The sequence below is a fragment of the Rana temporaria genome, chromosome 12, assembly GCF_905171775.1.
Source record: "Rana temporaria chromosome 12, aRanTem1.1, whole genome shotgun sequence".
NCBI classification, from domain to species: domain Eukaryota; kingdom Metazoa; phylum Chordata; class Amphibia; order Anura; family Ranidae; genus Rana; species Rana temporaria.
The window spans coordinates 66212231-66235607 of NC_053500.1; the positions used below are offsets into that span (position 1 = coordinate 66212231).

Consider the following 23377-nt stretch of genomic DNA (forward strand, 5'->3'; position numbering starts at 1 on the left):
GCGCGAGCAGCGCTGTGCTATCTGATTGGATAGGTGATCGCCTTGGACCTGTCACGTGTCCCAGGCGATCGCCTACAGGGAGGGGCCGCCAAAAGGTGATAGGAGGAAGGAGGAAGTGGGACAGGATGTCCCACTCCTGAAGCCCCGACTCCCCCCCCAAAAAAAAATTACATGCCAAATGTGGCATGTAAGGGGGGCAAGCAGTGGATTAAGCGGAATTTCCACTTTTGGGTGGAACTCCGCTTTAATCACATTACATTTGTAGCAATTTGGCTACTTTCTCTCCTTCTATTCCTTCCTTTTTTGTTTATAATCTGTTTATTGCTTTGAAGGGCCAATTTACCATATTTAATTGGGCCTATTAACTTTGTTTAGAGGAGTACAGTTTCATAAATGCCTTTTGAACAACGTCCACACATTGACATAATCCCAGTTCACTATTACCATATAACATAATAAAACATCCAATACAGAACTGACACAGGTTCTATTTTCATGCAGCTGGGGCTCATATAAAGCAATGATACCTTTTATCCCAATACTATAAAACAAGGCCAAGGATCAAATATTGTTTAAGCTTTTACAAATGGGCCCATGAGAATGTCATCTGATTTTACTTTCAATAATAGAAATGTCGCTTCCCTGTGGTATACACAGTACTAATAAACCTTTTTTTATATATAATAAACATAGTCATTACATTATTATTTAGAGGGATGATTTAAGGTTTCCTGTATTTGTTACGTAATAACACATAGGAAAATAGTAGGGGAAAAGCATTCCAAAACTTGAGCTCTATGCAGGAAATACCACTACATTCTCAAGTGTCTTTCTCACCATTCCTGAACTACAAAGGCAGCATGTGATGTCATGGAGTAAAGTAATGTATGAGTACCGGGAAATACAATATGAGGTTACTAGTATATTTCAGTTTATCCTATTTTTTCTATGGGAAATTGACGCAAAACCTGAATGTATAGTTCTGCATTTGGGAAATAGATCATACACACATGTGTTGGTTTCTTCCAATGCATGGTACAGGTTTTCACTTCACGTGCCACCTGCAACTATCCAGATGGGTAAAAATGCCAGGATAGTTAAGCTAGACCATATTTTATGCCTCAAAGAATCCATCAGGCCATAAAGGTTTAGTAAAAAACAAATACTCTAGGCAGTCCACAAACACCATTTCATAGTTCTAAACTAATCAGATTTTAAAGCCCAACGCCAGGCAAAAAATAAATAAAGTTTTCCCATGCAGTGGGTCTGTGCCCGCACTGCAGGAGTTAAAGTGATACTAAAGGTTTGATTTTTATTGTTTAAAAATAACAAACATGTCATACTTACCTCCACTTTGCAGTTCGTTTTGCACAGAGTGGCCCTGATCGTCCCTCGGCGGCTCTTGTGGCTCCACTCTGCATTAGATAACCCCCTCGGAGAAGCGCTCTCCGAGGAGGTTAACTTGCGGGCACGCTCCCGAGTCCATCATTCGGCATCCATAGCCGCTAATTTGCAGAATTTGGACCCGCCCCCTGGTGGCCGCATCATTGGATTTGATTGACAGCAGCAGGAGCCAATGACTGCGCTGCTATCAATCTATCCAATGAAGAGCCGAGAACCCCGGGCAGAGAGACTGCGCTTTCTCGGCGTGGGAGATTCCAGGGCTCAGGTGAGTAAAACAGGGGGGCTGGGGGGCCACTGACTGACAGAAGTTTTTCCACTTTAATGCATAGGATGCATTAAGGTGAAAAACAGGAGGGTTTACAACCCCTTTAACTGCTCGTTTTTGTCTAGGGGATAGGAGAGCAGAGATATTCTTACCTAATCCTATGATCCTCCCCGCACCAGACCAGTCCCTGTGGCTCCTTCCCCCACTGCGGTCTAGCGTTCCTTTGGACTGTTCCTGATCACGCTCATAGACCTCCTCTGGATGTGAGGACATCAGGAACAGTCCACTGCTGGATCGTGTGGGAGCGCCGTTTGTTGGCACATCCCCAATGTATGGGAAAACATTGGACTTTAAAAATATGCATTTATGCCTTTTGTGCACAAAGTGAAGCCTACCCGAATTATTTTGATCTGAGTCTTCACAACTTTGTCCTTTCTTCTTCTCTGGGGTGGACCAGCCATTAAAATGAGCAGTATAGGAGGGAGCATCATTCTTCGTTCAAGCCCACACATGTGAGAGATGGAGTTGTATAAATACCATGGCCATGATGCTTTGCTTAGCATCGCAGCAAAACTGATCATGATGCAAACTCAAGCCAAATGCTAAGTTTAAGGTTGCGGCATGGTGTTTCTATTCAAAAACCCCATTCAGGTAGCAAAAAAATAAAAACAGCCACACCTGTAACGCTCTGTGAAACGCAACCCACAGCAGATCCAATTTTCGGAGAGCAACGCAGCTGTAGAGAACCCCTACTGCCGCAATGACATTAGATTCACTAGACAGAAAATGAGGGAAAATCTGTACCATGGACAAAGGCCGGAAAAAAAAATAACGGGTAGCTTGGCTTCCCCTATTTTATATAAAAATATATATTTTATTACTGTATGTGTTGATGGTCTCTTACTTCCCTTCTGATAAAACATTGTAGGCAGTTAGTAAAAGAAAGTCTTTCTAACAATTGCATCTAATCTAAACCTCCCCCCTACTATCCATAACTAAAAAGAAAAGGTTGTGTCTGGACATGCCCCTTAATCCTATTATTATTACTTTTTAATGTGGGTCTTCTTTAAGACTTTTTCTGTCTATTTAGATGTTTCCTTTGTGTCTCAAATATTTTTTAGAGTTTACAACCTACCAAAAGTGGACATTTTTAGGGATTGCCACCTGGTTTAGTCATCCCAAGGTGCTAGCGTGCAGGATAATAATGCTGGCATCTCCCACTGTGCTAATGATATACTCAGCATTTTGACTCATACAACATGTGGTTGCCATTAAGAAGCTATGCTAAGAGCAACAATCACACGAGCCAAGGCCATGACTGGATAAAGTGCCAAATGTGTTCACCCTTTAATTTCACTGATACTGCTTCATTTTAAGACATAGAAAAGGTTGAAAAGGACAGTGTATGGTGTTAATTGCATGACTGAAAATAAATGGGGAAACCTAACTGGTTACTGTAGGCAACAGGGGTACTTTTTTTTTTCTTTCTAGTTATTCAAACCAGGAATGTATAAATATCATAGCAAAAAAGGGAATTAGGTCCCCATGTCCATTATTTACCTTTCATACCCTGGGAGTAAATGGTTATCTCTATCTGTTTATGGTCATCCCTTTTTTAAGTTCATTATATATAAAAGTTGATTTTATTCGGGGGGGAAAAAAAACATATTCTACAGTCTTAAGATCTTTATTCCTGACAATATTTTTGAATGATCGCTATGGCAAAAATATTTTATTCTGACTGTAAATTTATTTCATTATTGAATTTTCACCACGTTTATACTGTATGTACATTAAGTTGCTTAGAGTGAAAGGTGTTGGGGAAAAACTATAACACTTCCAGGAGCCCTTGGAAGGAAAAAAAAACGAAATGTCCCCATGTAAGCACCTTTGGTAGAATTACAGTTTGTTTCAGCCCCTGTTATTTTACTTTTGCTAGATTATGCATTTATTGAAAATATAAAAGGCAACTGAAATAACAAAATAAGCAAAAGAGGAGCAACAGTCTGTTGCACCTAGATGTGTACACAGTCAATGGTACTAGTGAGAAGCCAATAGCTTTACAGTTTAGGTCAGGATAGCAAATTTTTTGTGGTGGTGTGCACTACCATGTTCATTTAAATGGCACTCCAATGAAACAGCAATAGTAATGCACTAACACAATAAACAGGTGTGAGTCTGGAATCAGGTAGATCAAAATTATGTAATGTAGGCAGATGTCTAAAATAATAATAATTTGCATGTATCCCTTTATTTGGATTATTCTCAAGCCTCGTACACACGACCGAGGAACTCGACGGGCGAAACACATCGTTTTCCTCGTCGAGTTCCTTGTTAGGCTGTCGAGGAACTCGACAAGGCAAGTTTCTCCATTAGGTAAAAGATGGAGTTGCGCTGAAAAATTGTGTCTTATGCAGATCACCAGTGAAAAAATAATAACAAAATAGGAAGTCCAATAAACAATCTAAAGGATTTCTTCAGATGTGCATAGAAATGTAAAAAATATAATATGGTAAACAGTTCAGTGTAGAGACAGCTTTTGAGAACGTGTTCCAACAAAGAAATGTAGAAAAAAACAAAATCGTCCAGGATGCCTGGTGTTGCAGACCCTTACCAGAGTTAATGATCCGAAGGATCAAAACGAGCGGATAGCCATACACCTGGGCTAGACAGCAAAACTGATCCACAGCCAGACACAGACACCCGATGATCCAGCAATAGTGAACAAAGAAAGAAAAAACTCCAATAGTGTGATATTGTATGGTATATAGGTAAATGACAACCCCAAGTGACTGGCAAACGGACAGTGTGACATAAACCTCCACCTCAGAACACACTGGTCCTTACCAGATTCATGTGAATAAAGAGCAAAGAAATCGTGGAAGATGACTATGCAGCTGCTGAAGGGAAACTTCACGTCTAGCGATCCTCAGAGAAGCACTCAGGGCAATGATCCAACCATCAGAGAAAAAAGGCCACAATGGTGTGATATTGTTTTGTAAATTTAATAAATAAAATATCTCACTTACAGGTTAGTAGATAAATAACAGCAGACAAACAGAGTTCCGACCGGTACGGAACTGCTCCTCACAAGCGGTGACGTCAAACACGCCTCCTCCCAACGTTTCATCCGTTTGATCACGGGGTCAAGTCCTATTGGATGAAACGTTGGGAGGAGGCGTGTTTGACGTCACCGCTTGTGAGGAGCAGTTCCGTACCGGTCGGAACTCTGTTTGTCTGCTGTTATTTATCTACTAACCTGTAAGTGAGATATTTTATTTATTAAATTTACAAAACGATATCACACCATTGTGGCCTTTTTTCTCTGATGGTTGGATCATTGCCCTGAGTGCTTCTCTGAGGATCGCTAGACGTGAAGTTTCCCTTCAGCAGCTGCATAGTCATCTTCCACGATTTCTTTGCTCTTTATTCACATGAATCTGGTAAGGACCAGTGTGTTCTGAGGTGGAGGTTTATGTCACACTGTCCGTTTGCCAGTCACTTGGGGTTGTCATTTACCTATATACCATACAATATCACACTATTGGAGTTTTTTCTTTCTTTGTTCACTATTGCTGGATCATCGGGTGTCTGTGTCTGGCTGTGGATCCGTTTTGCTGTCTAGCCCAGGTGTATGGCTATCCGCTCGTTTTGATCCTTCGGATCATTAACTCTGGTAAGGGTCTGCAACACCAGGCATCCTGGACGATTTTGTTTTTTTCTACATTTCTTTGTTGGAACACGTTCTCAAAAGCTGTCTCTACACTGAACTGTTTACCATATTATATTTTTTACATTTCTATGCACATCTGAAGAAATCCTTTAGATTGTTTATTGGACTTCCTATTTTGTTATTATTTTTTCACTGGTGATCTGCATAAGACACAATTTTTCAGCGCAACTCCATCTTTTACCTATATTATTATTTGTTTGTATAAACATTTTGAGTTTGCAGCTTTCACTTAATATATTAGATAAGCGCACTTTTTTCTTCTACCTAGTTTCTCCATTCCCGTCGAGGAAATAGAGAACTTGCTCTCTTTTTGGCTCGTCGAGTTTCTCGACAGTTTCCTTGACGAAAATGTACACACGACCGGTTTCCTCGGCAAAAAAATATCTCCCAGCAAGTTTCTTGCTGGTTTTTGCTGGGAAACTTGGTCGTGTGTACGAGGCCTTAGAGAATCAGACAGATCTCTGTGTATACTCTATTACTCTATATTCTAGTGACTGAAAAGTGACCAAATCAGTGATCCTCCTCATCACATCTGTGAAGAACATTGTAATATGTTAGCGCTTCATAAATAAATAAAATACTAACTCAGTAGCATAATAATGTTAATTATTTTTTACATCTACAGTAATGTTATACTGTACGTGCCTCATTTTTGGTTATTCAAACATTGGGCTAAAAGATATCAGTATGCAAAATTTAGGTACCGATAAAATATTTAGCAGAAAAAAGGGACATTCCAAAATCTTTTTTCTTTATTTATTCTGGAAATGATCATGAACAGGAAACCTGCAAAGTTGTGAAGAGCACATAATTATGTCATCGAGGTTACAGTGTGATGATGTCTTTATTTTAGACTCAATTTACAAAGCTTTAACAGAGGGATAGAGATCTTTATTTTAGTCATGCAACTGTAATTTTCCATTATTATTGGAGCTGAAATGAACTGTCATTGTTTAAATCAAATATCCTTTCCTTGACGTTTTAGCCATGTGAATTGAGCGTATTTGCAGAAACTGTGAAATTGCCCAAGAGAATCTTTACATTCCTAAATGTAGGGATGCTTCTAAGAAAACTTGGAGGCACTTGAAACTTGCAGAAGAACGCCAGTAACTAATGAAGTTTCCCAGCAATCTTTAAGGCCTCGTACAGACAACCCAACATGTCCGATGAAAACGGTCCGCGGACCGTTTTCATCAGACATGTCCGTTGGGATCATTTGGTCTGATGGCTGTACACACCATCAGACCAAATTCCCAGCGGACAGGTGACGTGGTGGTGACGTGGCGGCGACGTTGCAGCGACGTGGCGGCGACGATGACGCGGCGACGTACGCGACCCCGGAAGTTCAATGCTTCCACGCATGCGTCGAATCACTTCAACGCATGCAAGGGATTTCGGGCGAGCGGACATGTCCAATGAGTCGTACTGACCATCGGACATGTCGGACGGACATGGTTTCAGCGGACATGTTTCTTAGCATGCTAAGTAACATTGGTCCGCTGGAAACCTGTCCGCTAGGCCGGGAATTTGGTCCGGTCGGCCCTACACACGACCGAACATGCCTGCGGAAACTGGGTACGAGGCCTAAGGGTTGAATAAAGGACTGAATCTATAGTGAAGGTCATAACAAAACCAGAGTTGAAGTGTAGTTGTAGCAAGAATACAAGCCCCTTAAAATGAACTTAAAGTTTCTATTAGTACCACTGCTAGTACATCACAGACATCTACAGGTGCATGTATGGCTGCACACCCTTGACATTTATTGTATTGTAAACATCTATTGTGTGGTCTATACCACATACTATGCTAGGGAAACAATCTTGTGCTCAAAGACATTTACAAAAATCTGGACAGAATGGTTCAAGGCAAGGGAATTGCCTCTGTGATCAGGTTGTTCTATGTTTGCCTCCACTAAACCCCTGAATTTGAAGTAGACTTAATCCCTACTTGAAGTAGGATTACAGGTTGATGATGTACCTTTGACCACTCTTTGGAAAGTAGACAGTCCAGGGTATTTTAGTGAGAGGCATAGTTAGCTTTTGAAGTTGTAATTTTCTGGAAAATTAGGAAATTACATTTATTTATTTATTTATTTTAAATTTCTTCACATACTGTCTACAGTTCAGTACAGCATCATCATATGACTGGTGTGGTGGTGATCAGGGAAATGTTTTCTCATTTTGTAATTTTTATTTTATTTTATTCTTACCATTTTTATTTACATACTTTCATTAGAGTAGTTCAGTGTCACCATAGTCACGCTGCACTACTCTGAGGGGGGGTGTAGTATAAGCAATCGTTTTAGCTGTCATGAATGGGTTAACAGTCATGAACAGCTTGCTTACGGTTGTGATCTCTGTTTGGCTACAGCTAATCACGTGGTACAGGTAGCCATGTGCCAATGGATTGCTGTGGGCCAGTCACACATCTGATGGACAAAGCGGCCACAGAAGTGCGTACCCAGCCAAGGGAGTGCAGCTCCGGATGTACAGGTCTGTGACTGTGCTTGTACATACCACCCACACGCAATACATTACTATAGATGGGTCGATAAGAGCAAAAGATGATCAGGACAGCCGCACTCCAATCCAACGTAACTTTAGCAATGCGTAAACACTGAAGTTAGTGTGAAACGCATCAGTTGTCCTTGGTTCCGTTGCTGTGACTTGTAGGGCCTGTTTCCAGTTTTTTACATTAAAGTTACGTTGGATTGGAGTGCAGCTGTCCTGATCATCTTTTGCTCTTATTTGCCATGTGCATTGCTAGCACCCTCAGTTCCTGAGAAGAAGATTGCACCCAACAAGACCTGCCTGGAGCGGCAATCTCTGTCTCTTTATAGATGGGTCGATAAGTGACTTCACTAGCCTAATAGTATACATTATTTCTATACAATGACCCATAAGCCCATTATCACAAAAAGTTAGAAATACAGTTTTGGACTTGTATGCTGCAGTATGTATTTTTATTTTATTGATTGAACTAGATGGACTTGTGTATTTTTTTAACTAAATATGTAATATGTATGGCTGTTTTCAAATGTATTTAGATTACATCCACCTTGAGATCCTTCTATTATATGGTTTTGGAGATGTTAACTCTCCATAGATTTCTGTATATCAGTACAACTATACCCCTCAAGTTATGAATTATTTATACACCTGTATATACATAAAGGTTTGTAGATCAGTATAACATAATGAAATGTAATATTAAAAAAATTGTAATATAAGGAACATTGAAGAATTCTTTATGTGAATAACAGGTGTGAGTAATGGCAAGATATGGGCAAAGTCTAGTTCTGTAAAATGTTAACCTGGTCTATCTTTTGATCTTTTCACTGAAGAACAGATGTGTCTAAATTGTATATAAATTGTATATGGTGTTGCAGTTGAATGCAAATTTATTTGAGTTCAGGTTTAAGCAGAAAGAAAAGTTCACGATGGGTACTACATTTAAGGAATCATAGAATACTCGTTTTTTTAACCCGTGAAAAAGTTGATCTTTTTGCACTCTTCAGAGTATGTTTTTCTTTCCACCTCCATAGAAAGTGCTATTTAGTTAAAGGTACATGACTATCTTCGGGTTTACGAGCAGTAAGGTGTGATCTCTGCTAAGCTTTACTGTGCAGGATCCAGATGCTGGATCATTTGTGTTCCAGTCTTTTCATGTGAGCATGAGGAAAACACAGCGGAGGACGTCTGGCACTTAAAACAATGTCTTTAAAAAAAAAAAGTACAGATGAGACAAAATATTCCATTAGGATGGCTGCAGTATGTCAAGGAGTTCCAAGGATAGTAACACGAAAATGATATCATACAGCAAGTGTCTGGCCGACTGTCTGAGACAAAATCTGCTAACCCTCATTGTCATATTTTTATGTATGCTTTCTCTATATGCTACATTCATCCATGTAATAAAGATTGGACCTGAATTCATATATCTTTTTTAATTTCACATAAGTATGTCTGAGCAGCTCAGCCAATACTTAGCCTCATGTATATTTTACTGAAAGAAAATGTTGTGTTGCTTTAACCCCTTTTCACTGTATGTATGCACATGGTGGATCTTCAACCTAGAGAGAAAAAAGGTCCTTGGTTCCAGCACTGTCTTTACCCAGACTGGTTCTTTGCCGATCTTCAGGTCCCTGGCACCAGGTTGTTTACTGTAGGAAGCCGACTGATTTCTTGCAGCCTTACAGCTGGCAAATGCATGAGTGGTGTTGCGCTTTGAGGGGGGGGGGTGTATAAGCAATAGTTTTAGCTGTCATGAATGGGTTAACAGTCATGAACAGCTTGCTTACGGTTGTGATCTCTGATTGGCTACAGCTAATCATGTGGTACAGGTATCTAGGTGCCAATGGACATGTCCTTTGCTGATCTTTAGGTCCTTGGCATTGGCTTGTTTATTGTAGGAAGGCGACTGTGATTCTTTGCAGCCCTACAGCTGGATTCCCACTGTGAGTAGTACTAAATATGGTGAAAAATAGACTTCAGTTTCAATTTTTTTTAGGTCTATTTATATAGGGCCCCAGGATCACCCAATTCCAGGCAGTATAATCTCTTTGTATTCTCTTCTGAGCTGCAGTACTATTTAGATTTTAAGTCAAGTTCATGAAGATAATTGTCAGTTTTCTAAAAACAGATGGTAATCACACATTACAGTTAATCGGAATCTACTAATATCCCTCGATCAATGGAAGACCTTGATTAATCAGGTATTGCCAACTTATAAACTCACCTATTAGGTTAGAGGATGTCCTAGTAAACTTGAGAAAAGTTGATGCCAGTGGACTGAACTTTCTGATACCTGTGTATTGCCTGACCTGTGATTTGGACTCACGATGTATGGGCAGTGTAGTGGGTTCACTATGTTTTAATGAGGCTTAGAAACCTTTATTTCTATGTGGTACCTGAGTAATGAGATTCTTGTCCTCAAGTTTCTAATGTGCATTATTACATGTGCAAGTGCTTAGTTGTTTACGTTTTTGTTTAGTTTAGAGCTGTTTTATATTCCCGATAGTTCGGGAATTGTCTAAAGATTTATCCTATTACAATAATTTTCAAAATACAATTGACTTTTATATTGTCATAAATTATGTTGGCAAGTTATTGGTATACTTATATTGTATGTTATCTGTACCATCTATTGTCTATTGTATTCCTTATGTTGAAAATATCAATAAAACACAGTTAAAAAAATAAATAATGGAAATCTACTGAGTTGGGAATCGGTGGCATTAGTCCTGCAGTTTTTGCATTAGTCCTGCAGTTCAGCGGTGAGAAATAACATTATTGTATTAGATAAACCAATGCTCAACATGTGGTGGAATAAATGAAAAAAGGCAAACTTTGAAATACTGCAGCTGTACTGCAACTGTTCAGTTTAGTGGCAGAGAGTAGTAGCCGTCAAGTGCTAAAAATAGCCTCTCGAATATATTAGGACAGACAGTTTTGGATACCGTTTTAGAATATCTTGATCACATCTTTTAAACTTAATTTAAAGGACAAGTTGACTTTTAGTGACTCATTCTTATGGGTGAGTAAAAGGTTGATGGCTGGCTAGAATACAGCTCACCCATATGAGTGAACAGGCATGCTTGTTAAAGAGTTCTCTGCAGGAACCCTTTCGCTGGAAAGGCCACACAATTCTCTGGAATAGGTAGGAAGATTAGTGTTTAATATGATAGACTGCACTCGGGAGGTTGGTGAATATACTTTAAAGACACATTTACTAAAAGTGAACTTGTCCTTTACATCTCCTTCACTGTATTGGAATCTTTGGTGCAGCACTCATTCTACAAGAGGTTCACAGTGTTTGGTTAGTATATAGAGTCAGCAGTAAGCACTGCATCTTGTGTCATGATATTGAGAAATGTTCTAGTGATTAATGGTTGTACTGGCAACAAGGGAAATGGGTATGCCACAGCTATTTTCTCCATCTCATACCAGTATGACTTTCATTTATCTCCAGAATACCACTACTGTGTAGATCAGGCCTGGGGACATCTTCCCTAAATCTAAGAGACAGAAACATAACGTTTGGAGCTGCCAGGGATGTTAGAATGGTTAATTGAGCCAGCTATATTGATCATTTATTCAATCAATGTATGGCAGTGCCTCAATACAAAAACAAATTAATACAAATAATTAAGCTGACTAATTAATTATTCCTGAAAATCTTTGCCCAGTGCAGATATTCTTTTAATGCAATGCAATTGGGTCGAAAGTATGAGGGATGTGGCCAATATAGCAGAAAAAACTCTACTTTATATCAAAGTATAAACTATAAAAATAAACAGTTATTTTACAGACCATAAATAACAGTGAAATTAGAATATGAAACAGCCACTAAGATTTTACTAATTCCTAAAATGTATCCCACTACAGCTGATTTCTATAATATATCAAATCAATGAATCTACTTCCTCTCATAGACAGCATAACCACTTATAACTAAACCAGGCAGACAATAATCTGTATTTTATGGATTCCAATATTTATTCTCTTGAAGAAAGAATACGTTTTGAAATATGCAAAAATGTGCGCCAATACGAAAAATGGAAGAAAAGAAAATGTAAAAAAAAAAAAAAAAATCCAACCCTAGAGGTTATGTTACTGTGATCCGGATATTAATTACCCAGCAAAACTTTTGCAGTTGGCATATTATTAAAAACAAACAACAATCATCTAAAGAATGATACGATATAGGTACTGAATAAAAAAATAGGAAAAAGGGGGGAGCACTCACATTTGCCACATCTGTAAATTTTGAAGACAAAGAGGAAACAGTTACTCGAAAAACAGAAATTGATGGTCGGACTTTAGAGGCAAGACGGGAATATGAAAAAATATCAATTTTATTACAAAAAATTGCAAAATATACAGAGCAAATAAATAAAACCATATAGTATATATAATATGGAAAATATCCTCTGTGCATCGTCTATGCCTTTCGCCGTTGGGCTTCCTCAGGGCGAGCAGAAGAAGGTAATAGAAAAGTACATTTCATTATCTCAGAGTGATCCAGGTCATAAACATATATGTAGAGAGGATAATGCAAAAAAGTTCCATGTGTAGTAGAAAGAAACCAGAAATAACTCCAAAAAGATCACTTTGCCTAACATGACAATGTGCCCCGGGGGATACGGCGCTGTTTACTATTCTACTATGCGTTTGATGCTCTGTAGACTTTTTTGGCTGTCTTACCGTTGAGGGCTTTCAGTACACAAGTACTTGGACCCAGGCTCTATGTACCTGGTCGTATGATACTGGATACCTACGTGTCTCCATCATTCCCTCTTTGGCCTGCCCCTGTATTAGTGTTTATCTTTGAACTACTAGTTATGGAATTGGCTTTTTGGACTTTGGTATATTCCCACAATTGTCATGTTAGGCAAAGTGATCTTTTTGGAGTTATTTCTGGTTTCTTTCTACTACACATGGAACTTGTCTGCATTATCCTCTCTACATATATGTTTATGAAATAGATCAGTCTGAGATAATGAAATTAATTGTTCTATTACCTTATTCTGCTTGTCCTGAGAAGGCCCAACGGCGAAACGCGTAGACAATGCACAGATGATATTTTCCATATTATATATCCTATATGGTTTTTATTTATTTGCTCTGTATATTTTGCTATTTTTTGTAATAAAATATATATTTTTTGATATTCGCGTCTTGCCTCTAAAGTCCGAACATCAATTACTGTTTTTCGAGTAACTGTTTCCTCTTTGTCTTCACAATATATTTACCCTCCAAGTAGATAAAAGGGCTCACTTGGCTGAAAAGGATAGGGTCTTAGGATCGCTGCTGACCATACCCTCAAAGATGGTTGCCGACCAATAGGTGGAGATAGGCTGAGCTTAAGGTGGAGTCTGTCTTCCCCAAATGGGAAGGAGGGCTATCACCTGGGGTAATTGTCGGATTTCCTTTTCACTGCCTATAAGGAACTCTAATATTATATGAACTCTTTGATTTGGGAGTTCTCACATCCTTGAACTTTCTCATTATTAAGATGTGGTTGCGCTGCACTTTTTGTTTGTCTATCTTCCCAAAATGGCATCTAGCTAAGATGGAAGATGTGTGTGCCTAGATGTCTGATGATGGATGAGATGATGTGATCTGGAATGTCTCTCTCTGATCTTGAATGTACTGTAGATGGTCAGTAAATGATCGATCGATCTTTAATGTGTCCTTAAACCATTTCAATTTGAGGAGGTGATTACACATGGTCCAATGTCATTGCTTGAGAAGTCACCTATTTACCATGGGTGTCAAACAATTCTGTCATAGCCAGTTTGTCAGGGTCTTTTACTGATTAAACCCACTCCGTTGTTTTAGTAGACAACTCTTCAAGCTGTTTTTTATCACTTACTGGGAAACATTTCACACGATGATGCTGGCTTTTTGGCCTTTCTGACAATCTTTCAAATAAGAAAAACGGTAAAATAGAATGTTTTATTCAAAGAAACTGTAACAGAGTCAACAGAAATACCAACGCACTCACTCTACATAGGTATAAGGTTCCGCTCAATCCACATCAGCCAACATACAGTTTGTTTTTACCTACATATATGTGTGTGTATAAATATATGTATACACACACATTTACAGTCCCTCCTCACTCATTTGTGGACATCATTTGTAATATAGTGTTCCCCTTACAAACCTACTAACCAGCTAAGCAACCAGTTTGAATCTCTAGATCCCTGGTGCCCAACCTGCGGCACTCAGACCTCAGCAGTAAGAACATTGATTAGGGTAATAGCGTTGATCTCTACTCTTTGTATTGTCTTCTCAGTATAACCCCAGACAAAAATGTAGCATGTCCAGACTCTCCGACCCTTATTAGCTCTGCAGTTTTTGAAAGTCCTCTTAAACATTACATTTATTGAACATTATGTGCGGGCACGCATTTGGTGATTGTCAGAACTGCATTTACGGCCCCCTTTAGCTCATATGTTAACAACCACTGCTCTAGAGAGTGGAAGCCAGCTTTCGCTGTGTCAACAACGATGGGGAGAAGATCTAAAAATTACCACTGCCAAGTCCAGGTGTTGTAAGACAAAGTGGTAACATTAACCACTTCCCACCCGGTCACTGCACATTAACGTCTGGGTGTGGTCGTGCAGCGCCACGATCCCAATGTGTCTTTGCCCCCCAGAGACAGGGCAATGTCACTCGGCAGGAGGGCTCTGTGAATGGCCCTCCTGATCACGTGATGGCTGTGTCCAATAACAGCTGTCCTGCAGTGTAAGCCGAGAGCCGTTGCAAGGCAATGGACTCTGCTTCTCCTCACACAGATTCAATGAGGAGAAGAGAGCAGATCTGCAAGCTGGAAATCAGTGTGTATGAGCTGTTTTTTTTACAGCTTTTTATACACTGATCACCCAGCTAGTGTCCCCAAACAGTGTCCCCCAACACAGTGAAAAACACCAACACCTGTCACATATCTGTCCCTCTCAACAGCTGTCCCACTAAACATTTGTCCCACTGAACATCTTTCCATCTGTCTGTGATCATCTGGCACATCTGTCCATGATTACCTGGCACATCTGTCCGTGATCATCTGGCGCACATCTGTCCGTGATCATCTGCGCAAATCTGACACACATCTGTCCGTGATCATCTGGCGCACATGTGTCCGTGATCATCTGGCGCACATGTGTCTGTGATCATCTGGCACACATGTGTCCGTGATCATTTGGTGCACATGTGTCTGTGATCATCTGTGCACATCTGTCCGTGATCATATGTGCACATGTGTCCATGATCATCTGGCGCACATGTGTCCATGATCATCTGGCCCATGTTTTCATGCACATCTGTTCGTGATCATCTGCAAACATCTGTCCATGATCATCTGCACACATCTGGCGCACATGTCTCCGTGATCATCTGGTGCACATCTGTCCATGATCATATAGTGCACATGTGTCCATGATCATCTGGCGCACATGTATCCGTGATCATCTGGCACATGTTTTCGTGATCATCTGGCACATCTGTCCGTAATCATCTGCACACATCTGGCGCACATCTGTCCGTGATCATCTGCGCACATCTGGCGCACGTGTCCATGATTATCTGCCGCACATGTGTCCATGATCATCTGGCACATCTGTCCGTGATCATCTGACACATCTGGCGCACATCTGTCGTTGATCATCTGCCGCATCTGTCCATGATCGTCTGTGCACATCTGTCTGTGATCATCTACGCACATCTAGCGCACATCTGTCTGTGATCATTTGTCAGTGATCATCTGCCACATCTAATTCCATTGTCCTGGTGCTCCAGGGCCCTCAAAAATTTAATAGATACTCAGGAAATGAAATGTAATTTATGCCTTTAGAAAGCCCGATGGTGCTCCCTGCATGTTGAGCCTCTGTATGTTGCCAGTCTCACACACGTGTTCTCAGGATACTACGGAGGAGTAGCAGAATATATTTTAGGGGGTAATTTTTGCTATGTGCATGCTATGTGTTAGAAATATCTTATAAATTGACAACTTTGTGTTAAAAAAATAAATTTTCATTTCTTTCCACATTTTTCAAAAACTTGTCAAAAAATGAACCGTTCAAAAGACTCATTATGCCTCTCTAAACAATACATTGGGATGTTTGCTTTCCAAAATTGGGTCATTTTTTGGGCAATCCCATTGTCCTGGTGCTCCAGGGCCTTTAAAAAATGTGATAGGTAGTCAGGAAACGAAATGTGTAATTTATGCCCTTAGAACACCTGATGGTGCTCCCTGCATGTTGGGCCTCTGTATGTGGCCAGGCTGTGAAAAAGTCTCACACATAGGGTGTAGCCATACCCAGGAGGAGTAGAAGAATACATTTTGGGGTGTAATTGCAAGTTTATCTATGCCATGTGTGAGAAATAACTATTTTGTCGAAAAAAACAAAAAAAAATTTCCTAACTATTGTGGGCAAAAAATTGTAACTTCAAAAAACTCACTATGCTGCTTACTAAATACCTTGGACTGTCATCTTTAATTTGGAGGGGTATCTGTACTGCCCTGATATTTTAGGGCCTTAAGAAATTATATAGGAAGTCGGTACATCAGGATTGATCAATTTTCAATGATACGTAGCTTAGATTGTAGACTCTATAACTCTCACAAAAATCATACATTTATCAAGATTTTTTTTTACCAAAGACATGTAGCAGAATACATTCTGGCCTGAATGTATGATGAAATTTGATTTTATTGGTGTAGCGCCCCCTTACTTTCAGTATGGGCACTACACTAAAGTTAGTGGGGAATGGGAGTTACTTTGCTCCAATTCTGAATTTGTTAAAATTGGGACTTCTGTCACTCCAGAAACGTCCACTGGGTCAGTCTGTGCTCCAGGGATGCAATACCATCCCTGGGCGGCAGTTGGCACCAGAGGGGTTCTGGCAGAGCAACTTTCCCCAGCAGCCAATCAGAGAAGTTTCTCCCTCGCAAGGCATGCTGGGGAGGGGTATATCTGTGACAGGTGTCATGTGCTAACCAAGTTTCGCGGTCCCAGTTCCAGGTACGGCATCCACCTTCAGGGTGCGCGCATCCATGGACCCCGCCAGCGAGGCCCACCAGGCCAGAATTGAAGTCTAAGTAAACCCTCATCCTGAGGTAAAAAAGGGACTCCAGTGACTTACTGGAGTCCCGGTTCTATTGAAAGGATCCCAGGCTGGGTGCCGTTCAATTGGGGAGCCGGCTTGAGGGGAACCCGGAGGCAGGTTGTCCAACAGGGCTTGAGCGAGCCAATCGGGGATCTGGTGACCGGAATGGTAACAGGTATGTACTGCTGTCATCCGGTGACCTATGCTAAAAATCTACTGGGAGGATTTGCTCAATCTATCCATCTAGCTCACTTAAAAGTAATTGGCCTGTGGCAGAGGCCCTAGAGCCAGGTCTGTGAGATCTGTTCCTCCCAGAAAATCCTAAGTGACACTTTGGCTGCCAGGCTTGTGAGAGGGGTCTGTCCGGGGGCTCTTTACCCACTCCGACTAGCGAATAACAGTTTGGTCCTATATTGAGCAAGCACTGCTCAATTAATATCCGGGCCTGACACTGCAAGGTTCTTCTTTCTTCTTCATCAACCTGCTCTTCCCACTAAATGTTGGCCGTGTTTGGCCTGGAATAAAGCATTGGAAAACTCTTTATTCACTGTCTGGACTTTCGCTCACTGCTTTGTTATCCACCTGCACCCATACGCCACATTAGGGTAACTCAATATGCCGATCCCAAAAACAAATCAGCGGCTCCTGCGGGGGTAGCGCTACATTGGATTTCTTTGAAAACAGAAAGTAGAAAATATTGTTTTGTGTTTTAAATTTTGCTTTTTTTTACTTACATTGCAAAAAAAAACTGTGAATAAATACTACCAAATGAAAGCTCTATTTGTGTGAACAAAATGATAAAAATGTAATTTGGGTACAGTGTTGCATGACTGAGTAATTGTCATTCAAAGTGTGAGTGCACCGAAAGCTGAAAATTGGTCTGGGAAGGAAGGGGACTGTATTGAGGTGGATAAATACTATGGGCCAGATCCTTAAAAGAGATATGCAGGCAGATCTGCTGTTCCGCCTGCGTATCCCTGTTTCTATCTTTGGAACTGATCCACAGAATCAGTTTCCAAGAGATAGACAGAAGATCCGACATGTGTAAGGGACTTACACTGCCGGATCTTAGGATGCAGTACCGCATCCGCCGCTGGGGGCATTTTGCGTCGAAATGCCGATTCGGGTATGCAAATTAGCACTTACGGAGATCCACGAAGGTTTTCAGCTTCGTTTTTTCTCCGTAAGTATTAAGTTGCATGTGTAAAATTAGGGCTGCTTTTACAAAGTGTAAACTGTTTACACCTTGTAAAAGCAGACCCTTCTTACCCGCGACGCTGTTATTATTTTATTTATTTTTTTTAAATCCCGCCGTATCTTTTTTTTTTCCCGACGCAATTTTTTTGACCCGGCGCGATTCACGAAGCTCGGCGTAACGTAATTTCGCGCTATGCACGTCGGGAAAATGACGTCATGAGCATGCGCAGTAAGTCTGGCGCGGGAGCGCGCCTAATTTAAATGGGACTCGCCCCCATTTGAATAGGAACGCCTTGCACCGGCGGAATTTAAGTTACACACCCGAAAATTTCTAGGTAAGTGCTTTGTGGATCGGGCACTTAGGTAGAAATTTTGCGGCAGTGTAACTTAAATCAGAATATTTAAGTTACGGCGGCTCTTTGTGGATCTGGCCCTATAAAACTAAGAACTGTGCTGGCTGAAACCCGGGTGCTCCTGGGTGGGACACTCTGGTTGCCAGAGTATTTTTAGTCATCCTGGTGGGAAATATCCGGGGGCAAATCTCACCTCAACTGTCTATGAGTAGGTAATGTCCAGAACCAGTTTACCACTACTGATCCCTGTAGAAGTAAATACAAATATTCACAATAAATATGTTTGATTTCTAGCAATCATTGTCTTCTGCTGGACCTTATTAATCTAAAATGTACACTATCTTCTTACAATAAATTCATACAATTCATATACGCAAGTTCCTGCCAAGTGTCAAACAAGAAGAACCATTCTGTATTTTATAATGGTTGATCTAGACTGTTCTGTACCATATAACATCATTTTTGGTTTTCTTTTTTGCAGAAAATGGAGATGCCACAAACAAGCCAGAAACAAACAGCAAAGCCAGAAAAGAAAGAACAGCTTTTACCAAAGAGCAACTCCGAGAGCTAGAGGCAGAATTTGCTCATCACAATTACCTTACCCGACTAAGGCGATATGAGATAGCTGTAAACCTTGACCTCACTGAAAGACAGGTATGTTCCGTCTGATACATGCATGGCAGGCTTATTTAAGAGACAATAGGGTTCATGTACTAAAACTGGAGAGTGCAAAATCTGGTTCAACTGTGCATGGTAACCAATCAACTTCTAACTTTAGCTTGTTCAATTAAAGTGGAGGTTCACCCGGAAATAACGTTTTTTAACCTTAGATTCCTGCTCATTTTGTCTAGGGGAATCGGCTAGTTGTTTTAAAATCGAAGCTGTACTTACCGTTGTAGAGAGCGATCTTCGCCGCTTCCGGGTATGGGCTGCGGGACTGGGCGTTCTTATTTTGATTGACAGGCTTCCGACAGTCGCATCCATCGTGTCACCATTTTCCGAAAGTAGCCGAATGTCGGTGCGCAGGCGCAGTATAGAGCCGCACCGACGTTCGGCTTCTTTCGGCTACTCGTGACGCGATGGATGTGACCGTCGGGAGCCTGTCGGAAGACTGTCAATCAAAATAGGAACACCCAGTCCCGAAGACCATACCCGGAAGCGGCGGAGAAGATCGCTCTCTACAACGGTAAGTACAGCTTCGATTTAAAAACAACTAGCCGATTCCCCTAGACAAAATGAGCATCAATCTAAGGGTAAAAAATGTTTTATGGGTGAACTCCCGCTTTAAACTTTAGCTTTGACAAAAAAAAATGGAAGCTGATTGGTTTCTATGCAGAGCTTCACCAGATTTTGCACTCTCCAGCTCAGTGGCGGCCCGTCCATAGGGGGCGCCCGGGCGCCGCCCCCCCTCTCCTGTAGTAACAAAAAAAAAAAAAAAAACGGGCCCTTTAAGAATTTTTTTTCCCCTTAAAATTTCCTTTTACTAATACTAACTGCACTACGTGGCGCCGGCCACGTGCACTATGGGAAGCACTACATCAATGCAATGACAAGATTGCAGACGCAGCGCTTCATTTGCGGGCTTTTGTCCCGCCTTGTGGCGCTTTCTGAATCGCCACAGCTTCTGCCCGGCGCTCGTAGTATCTATTACTACGGCCGGGCAGTTTGATTGACAGCTGAGTTGGATCATGATGTCACTTCCTGTCTTCTCTCTCATTGCCCTCGAGAGACAAGACAGGAAGTATGCGGAGCAGGTTCCTCCATGCATTTGATGGACAGGCAGTGGAGTGTAAAGTGAAGTGCATTGGAAACACATGATAGACTGAGACTGAGTGCCAGCAACGGATACATAACGGCAAAGGTAAACCCCTATGAGGGGGAGAAGGGGAAGCAGCTCTGTATATGCACAGGGACTGAGGGAAGTAAATGTTTCACTCACTCGTGATAACAGCTGATAACAGCTCTCTGCACACAGGCATAGTCTATTTTTTTGCAGGACAGAGAGATACCGATCTTCCCCTGTGACAGGTTGCCATTGAAGTGCTGCTATCTCACTGACTGTTAAAACTTGTCATCCATTTACCGTTAAACTGTCCCAGCAGTAAATAAGACTGAGCCTAAATGTACACTGAATGTTCTGTTATCACGTGAGGACATAGGTTAACCCTTTACATCCCTGCATTTGTTTTGTTGGTTTCTCTTATTACCTACTGGAGGTAGGGTATGAGCCCCTGTTCAGACTATTGCAATCTAAGACATGGCATGTGATTTGCACCCGCACTGCGGTGCAAATCACATGCGATGTCTGTGAAATGCAAGTTCAGCCATGATGATGACGGGTGTATTATACAAGGATGAGGATAGCGATGATGGGTGTATTATATAAGGATGAGGATAGCGATGATGGGTGTATTATACAAGGATGAGGATAGCGATGATGGGTGTATTATACAAGGATGAGGATAGCGATGATGGGTGTATTATACAAGGATGAGGATAGCGATGATGGGTGTATTATACAAGGATGAGGATAGCGATGATGGGTGTATTATACAAGGATGAGGATAGCGATGATGGGTGTATTATACAAGGATGAGGATAGCGATGATGGGTGTATTATACAAGGATGAGGATAGCGATGATGGGTGTATTATACAAGCAGGATGATGATAAGGATGATGATGGGTGTATTATACAAGGATGAGGATAGTGATGATGGGTGTATTATACAAGGAGGAGGATGATGATGGGTGTATTATACAGTGAGGAGGATGATGATGATGAGTGTAATATACAAGGAGGAGGATGATGGGTGTATTATACAATGAGGATGATGATGATGACGACGACGACAGGTGTATTATACAAAGATAAGTATGATGACGGGTGTATAATATGGGGATAAGGATAGTGATGATGGGTGTATTATAAAATGATGAGGACTGGAGGATGATGATGGGTGTATAAAATGGGGATAAGCATAGTGATTATGGGTGTATAATACAATGACGGGAGCATCAGGGTGTCAGTGAGTGTGCCACATCATGTCACGCTGGCTGCTTTGGAATACATGATTTTGGGGATTTCTGCCATGCCATGTACGGACTACTTTACACTACATAATAGTCACAAATTGTGAGTACATATGTCCTGTAATGTATACAGCTATATACACACACCTTCTTCCTGTATATAGAGACCATCCTCCATCATCACTGACTGCAGATATACATCATTATTATTTATTTATTATATTTCAGGTACTTCTATAGCGTTGTCAATTTACTCAACGCTTTACATATACATTAGCTCCTACCCTCAAGGAGCTTACAACCTAGGGTCCCTAACACACATTCATACATATACTAGGGCCAATTTTGACAGGATCCAATTAACCTACCAGCATGTCCTGTTACTGTATACATAGCTGTATACAGGACAGATTATGTATATCTGCAGTCAGTGATGATGGAGGAAGGTCTCTATATACAGGAAGGAAGATGGGTGTATATATCTAGCTGTATACAGGACAGATGATGTATACCTTCATACCCTGATCTGTGAGGCTGAGCTGTATACGCTGTCCTATGACGCTAGGGCTGTATACTCTGTCCTGGGATGCTAGGGCTGTATAATCCTGACACTATGGGTGGAATACACGGGACGGAGTGGGTGGATTCTATAAGGGGGGGGGGGCTTATGGGAAGTGGGAGGAGTTAAAAAGGAAGGGCAGGATCTTGCGCCCCCCCATCCTAAAACTTCACCAGCCGCCACTGCTCCAGCTTTAGTAAATTAACCTCAATTTACCATGGCAAGTAATTGGGTTCTACCTATAACTGATCTGATTGCAGGCTAAAACTAACAAATCTTAAACATGCTTCACCAACACCCCCGCTAACACCTATTCTGACAAACCTTTATAAGAAAGATTTACTGTATTAGCCAGATTCAGAGAGACTTACGACGGCGTATCAGTAGATGATTCTGAGCATGCGCGCGCATGCGCCGTTCGTTCGGCCATGCATTCACATGGGGTCACGATTCATTACAATACAACACGCCCACTACCAGCCTACTTTGAATTACGCGGGCGTACGCCGGCTCATTTACGCTACGCCGCCGTAACTTAGGGAGCAAGTGCTTTGTGAATACTGTACTTGCCTCTCTATGTTACGTCGGCGTAGCGCATATGAGATGCGCTGTGCCCGCTTAAACATACGCCGCTCTACCTGAATCCGGCTTAATATATTTAGAGCTTGACACATTTCCCAAAAGGGAACTTATGTTATAATCCCTTCCCTGCCAGAGCCGTTTTTGCAAGTAGACATTCTTGAGAATAAAATAGTGGTAGTTCCAATTCTTTATTTCACACGATATTACTGCATAAAAAACACATTAAAATTAATTTTAGGGGGCATAGAAACACATCAAATTAAAAACCATTTTGGGTAAAATATGAAAGCCGAGGTTGCAGCGAGCAAATAGATACCCAACATGTCAAGCCTTAAATTTTCATGCGCATGTAATATGGTGACAAGCTTTAGTACCCTATATTTTCCATAGGTGCCACTTTAAAAGCCCCCCTATAGATTTAGTGTTATGAAGGCAGTCTGGTGCTAGAATTATTGCTCTCCTTCTGATGTGCATGGTGATATGTAACATGTATTGCAATCCACGTTTTCAGGCGTAGGCGCCCTGACACGTGCATTTACAGTTGTAAGTGCATATATGTGGGGGGTCCTCAATTTTTTGGGGTGGGGTTTGAAATGCTTGAATATAACTTTTTAAATTTTTACAATTAAATAAAAACATT

General features: G+C 41.0%; 1 protein-coding gene across 1 annotated transcript in view; it reads left to right on the plus strand.

Annotated features, from left to right (window-relative positions):
• MEOX1 (mesenchyme homeobox 1) overlaps positions 1-23377 on the plus strand; it is a 106764-nt gene that overhangs the window by 77010 nt on the left and 6377 nt on the right. The window contains exon 2 of the mRNA XM_040329711.1: positions 19046-19218. Within this exon, the coding sequence (XP_040185645.1) occupies positions 19046-19218 (173 nt within the window). The remainder of the gene's footprint in view (positions 1-19045; positions 19219-23377) is intronic.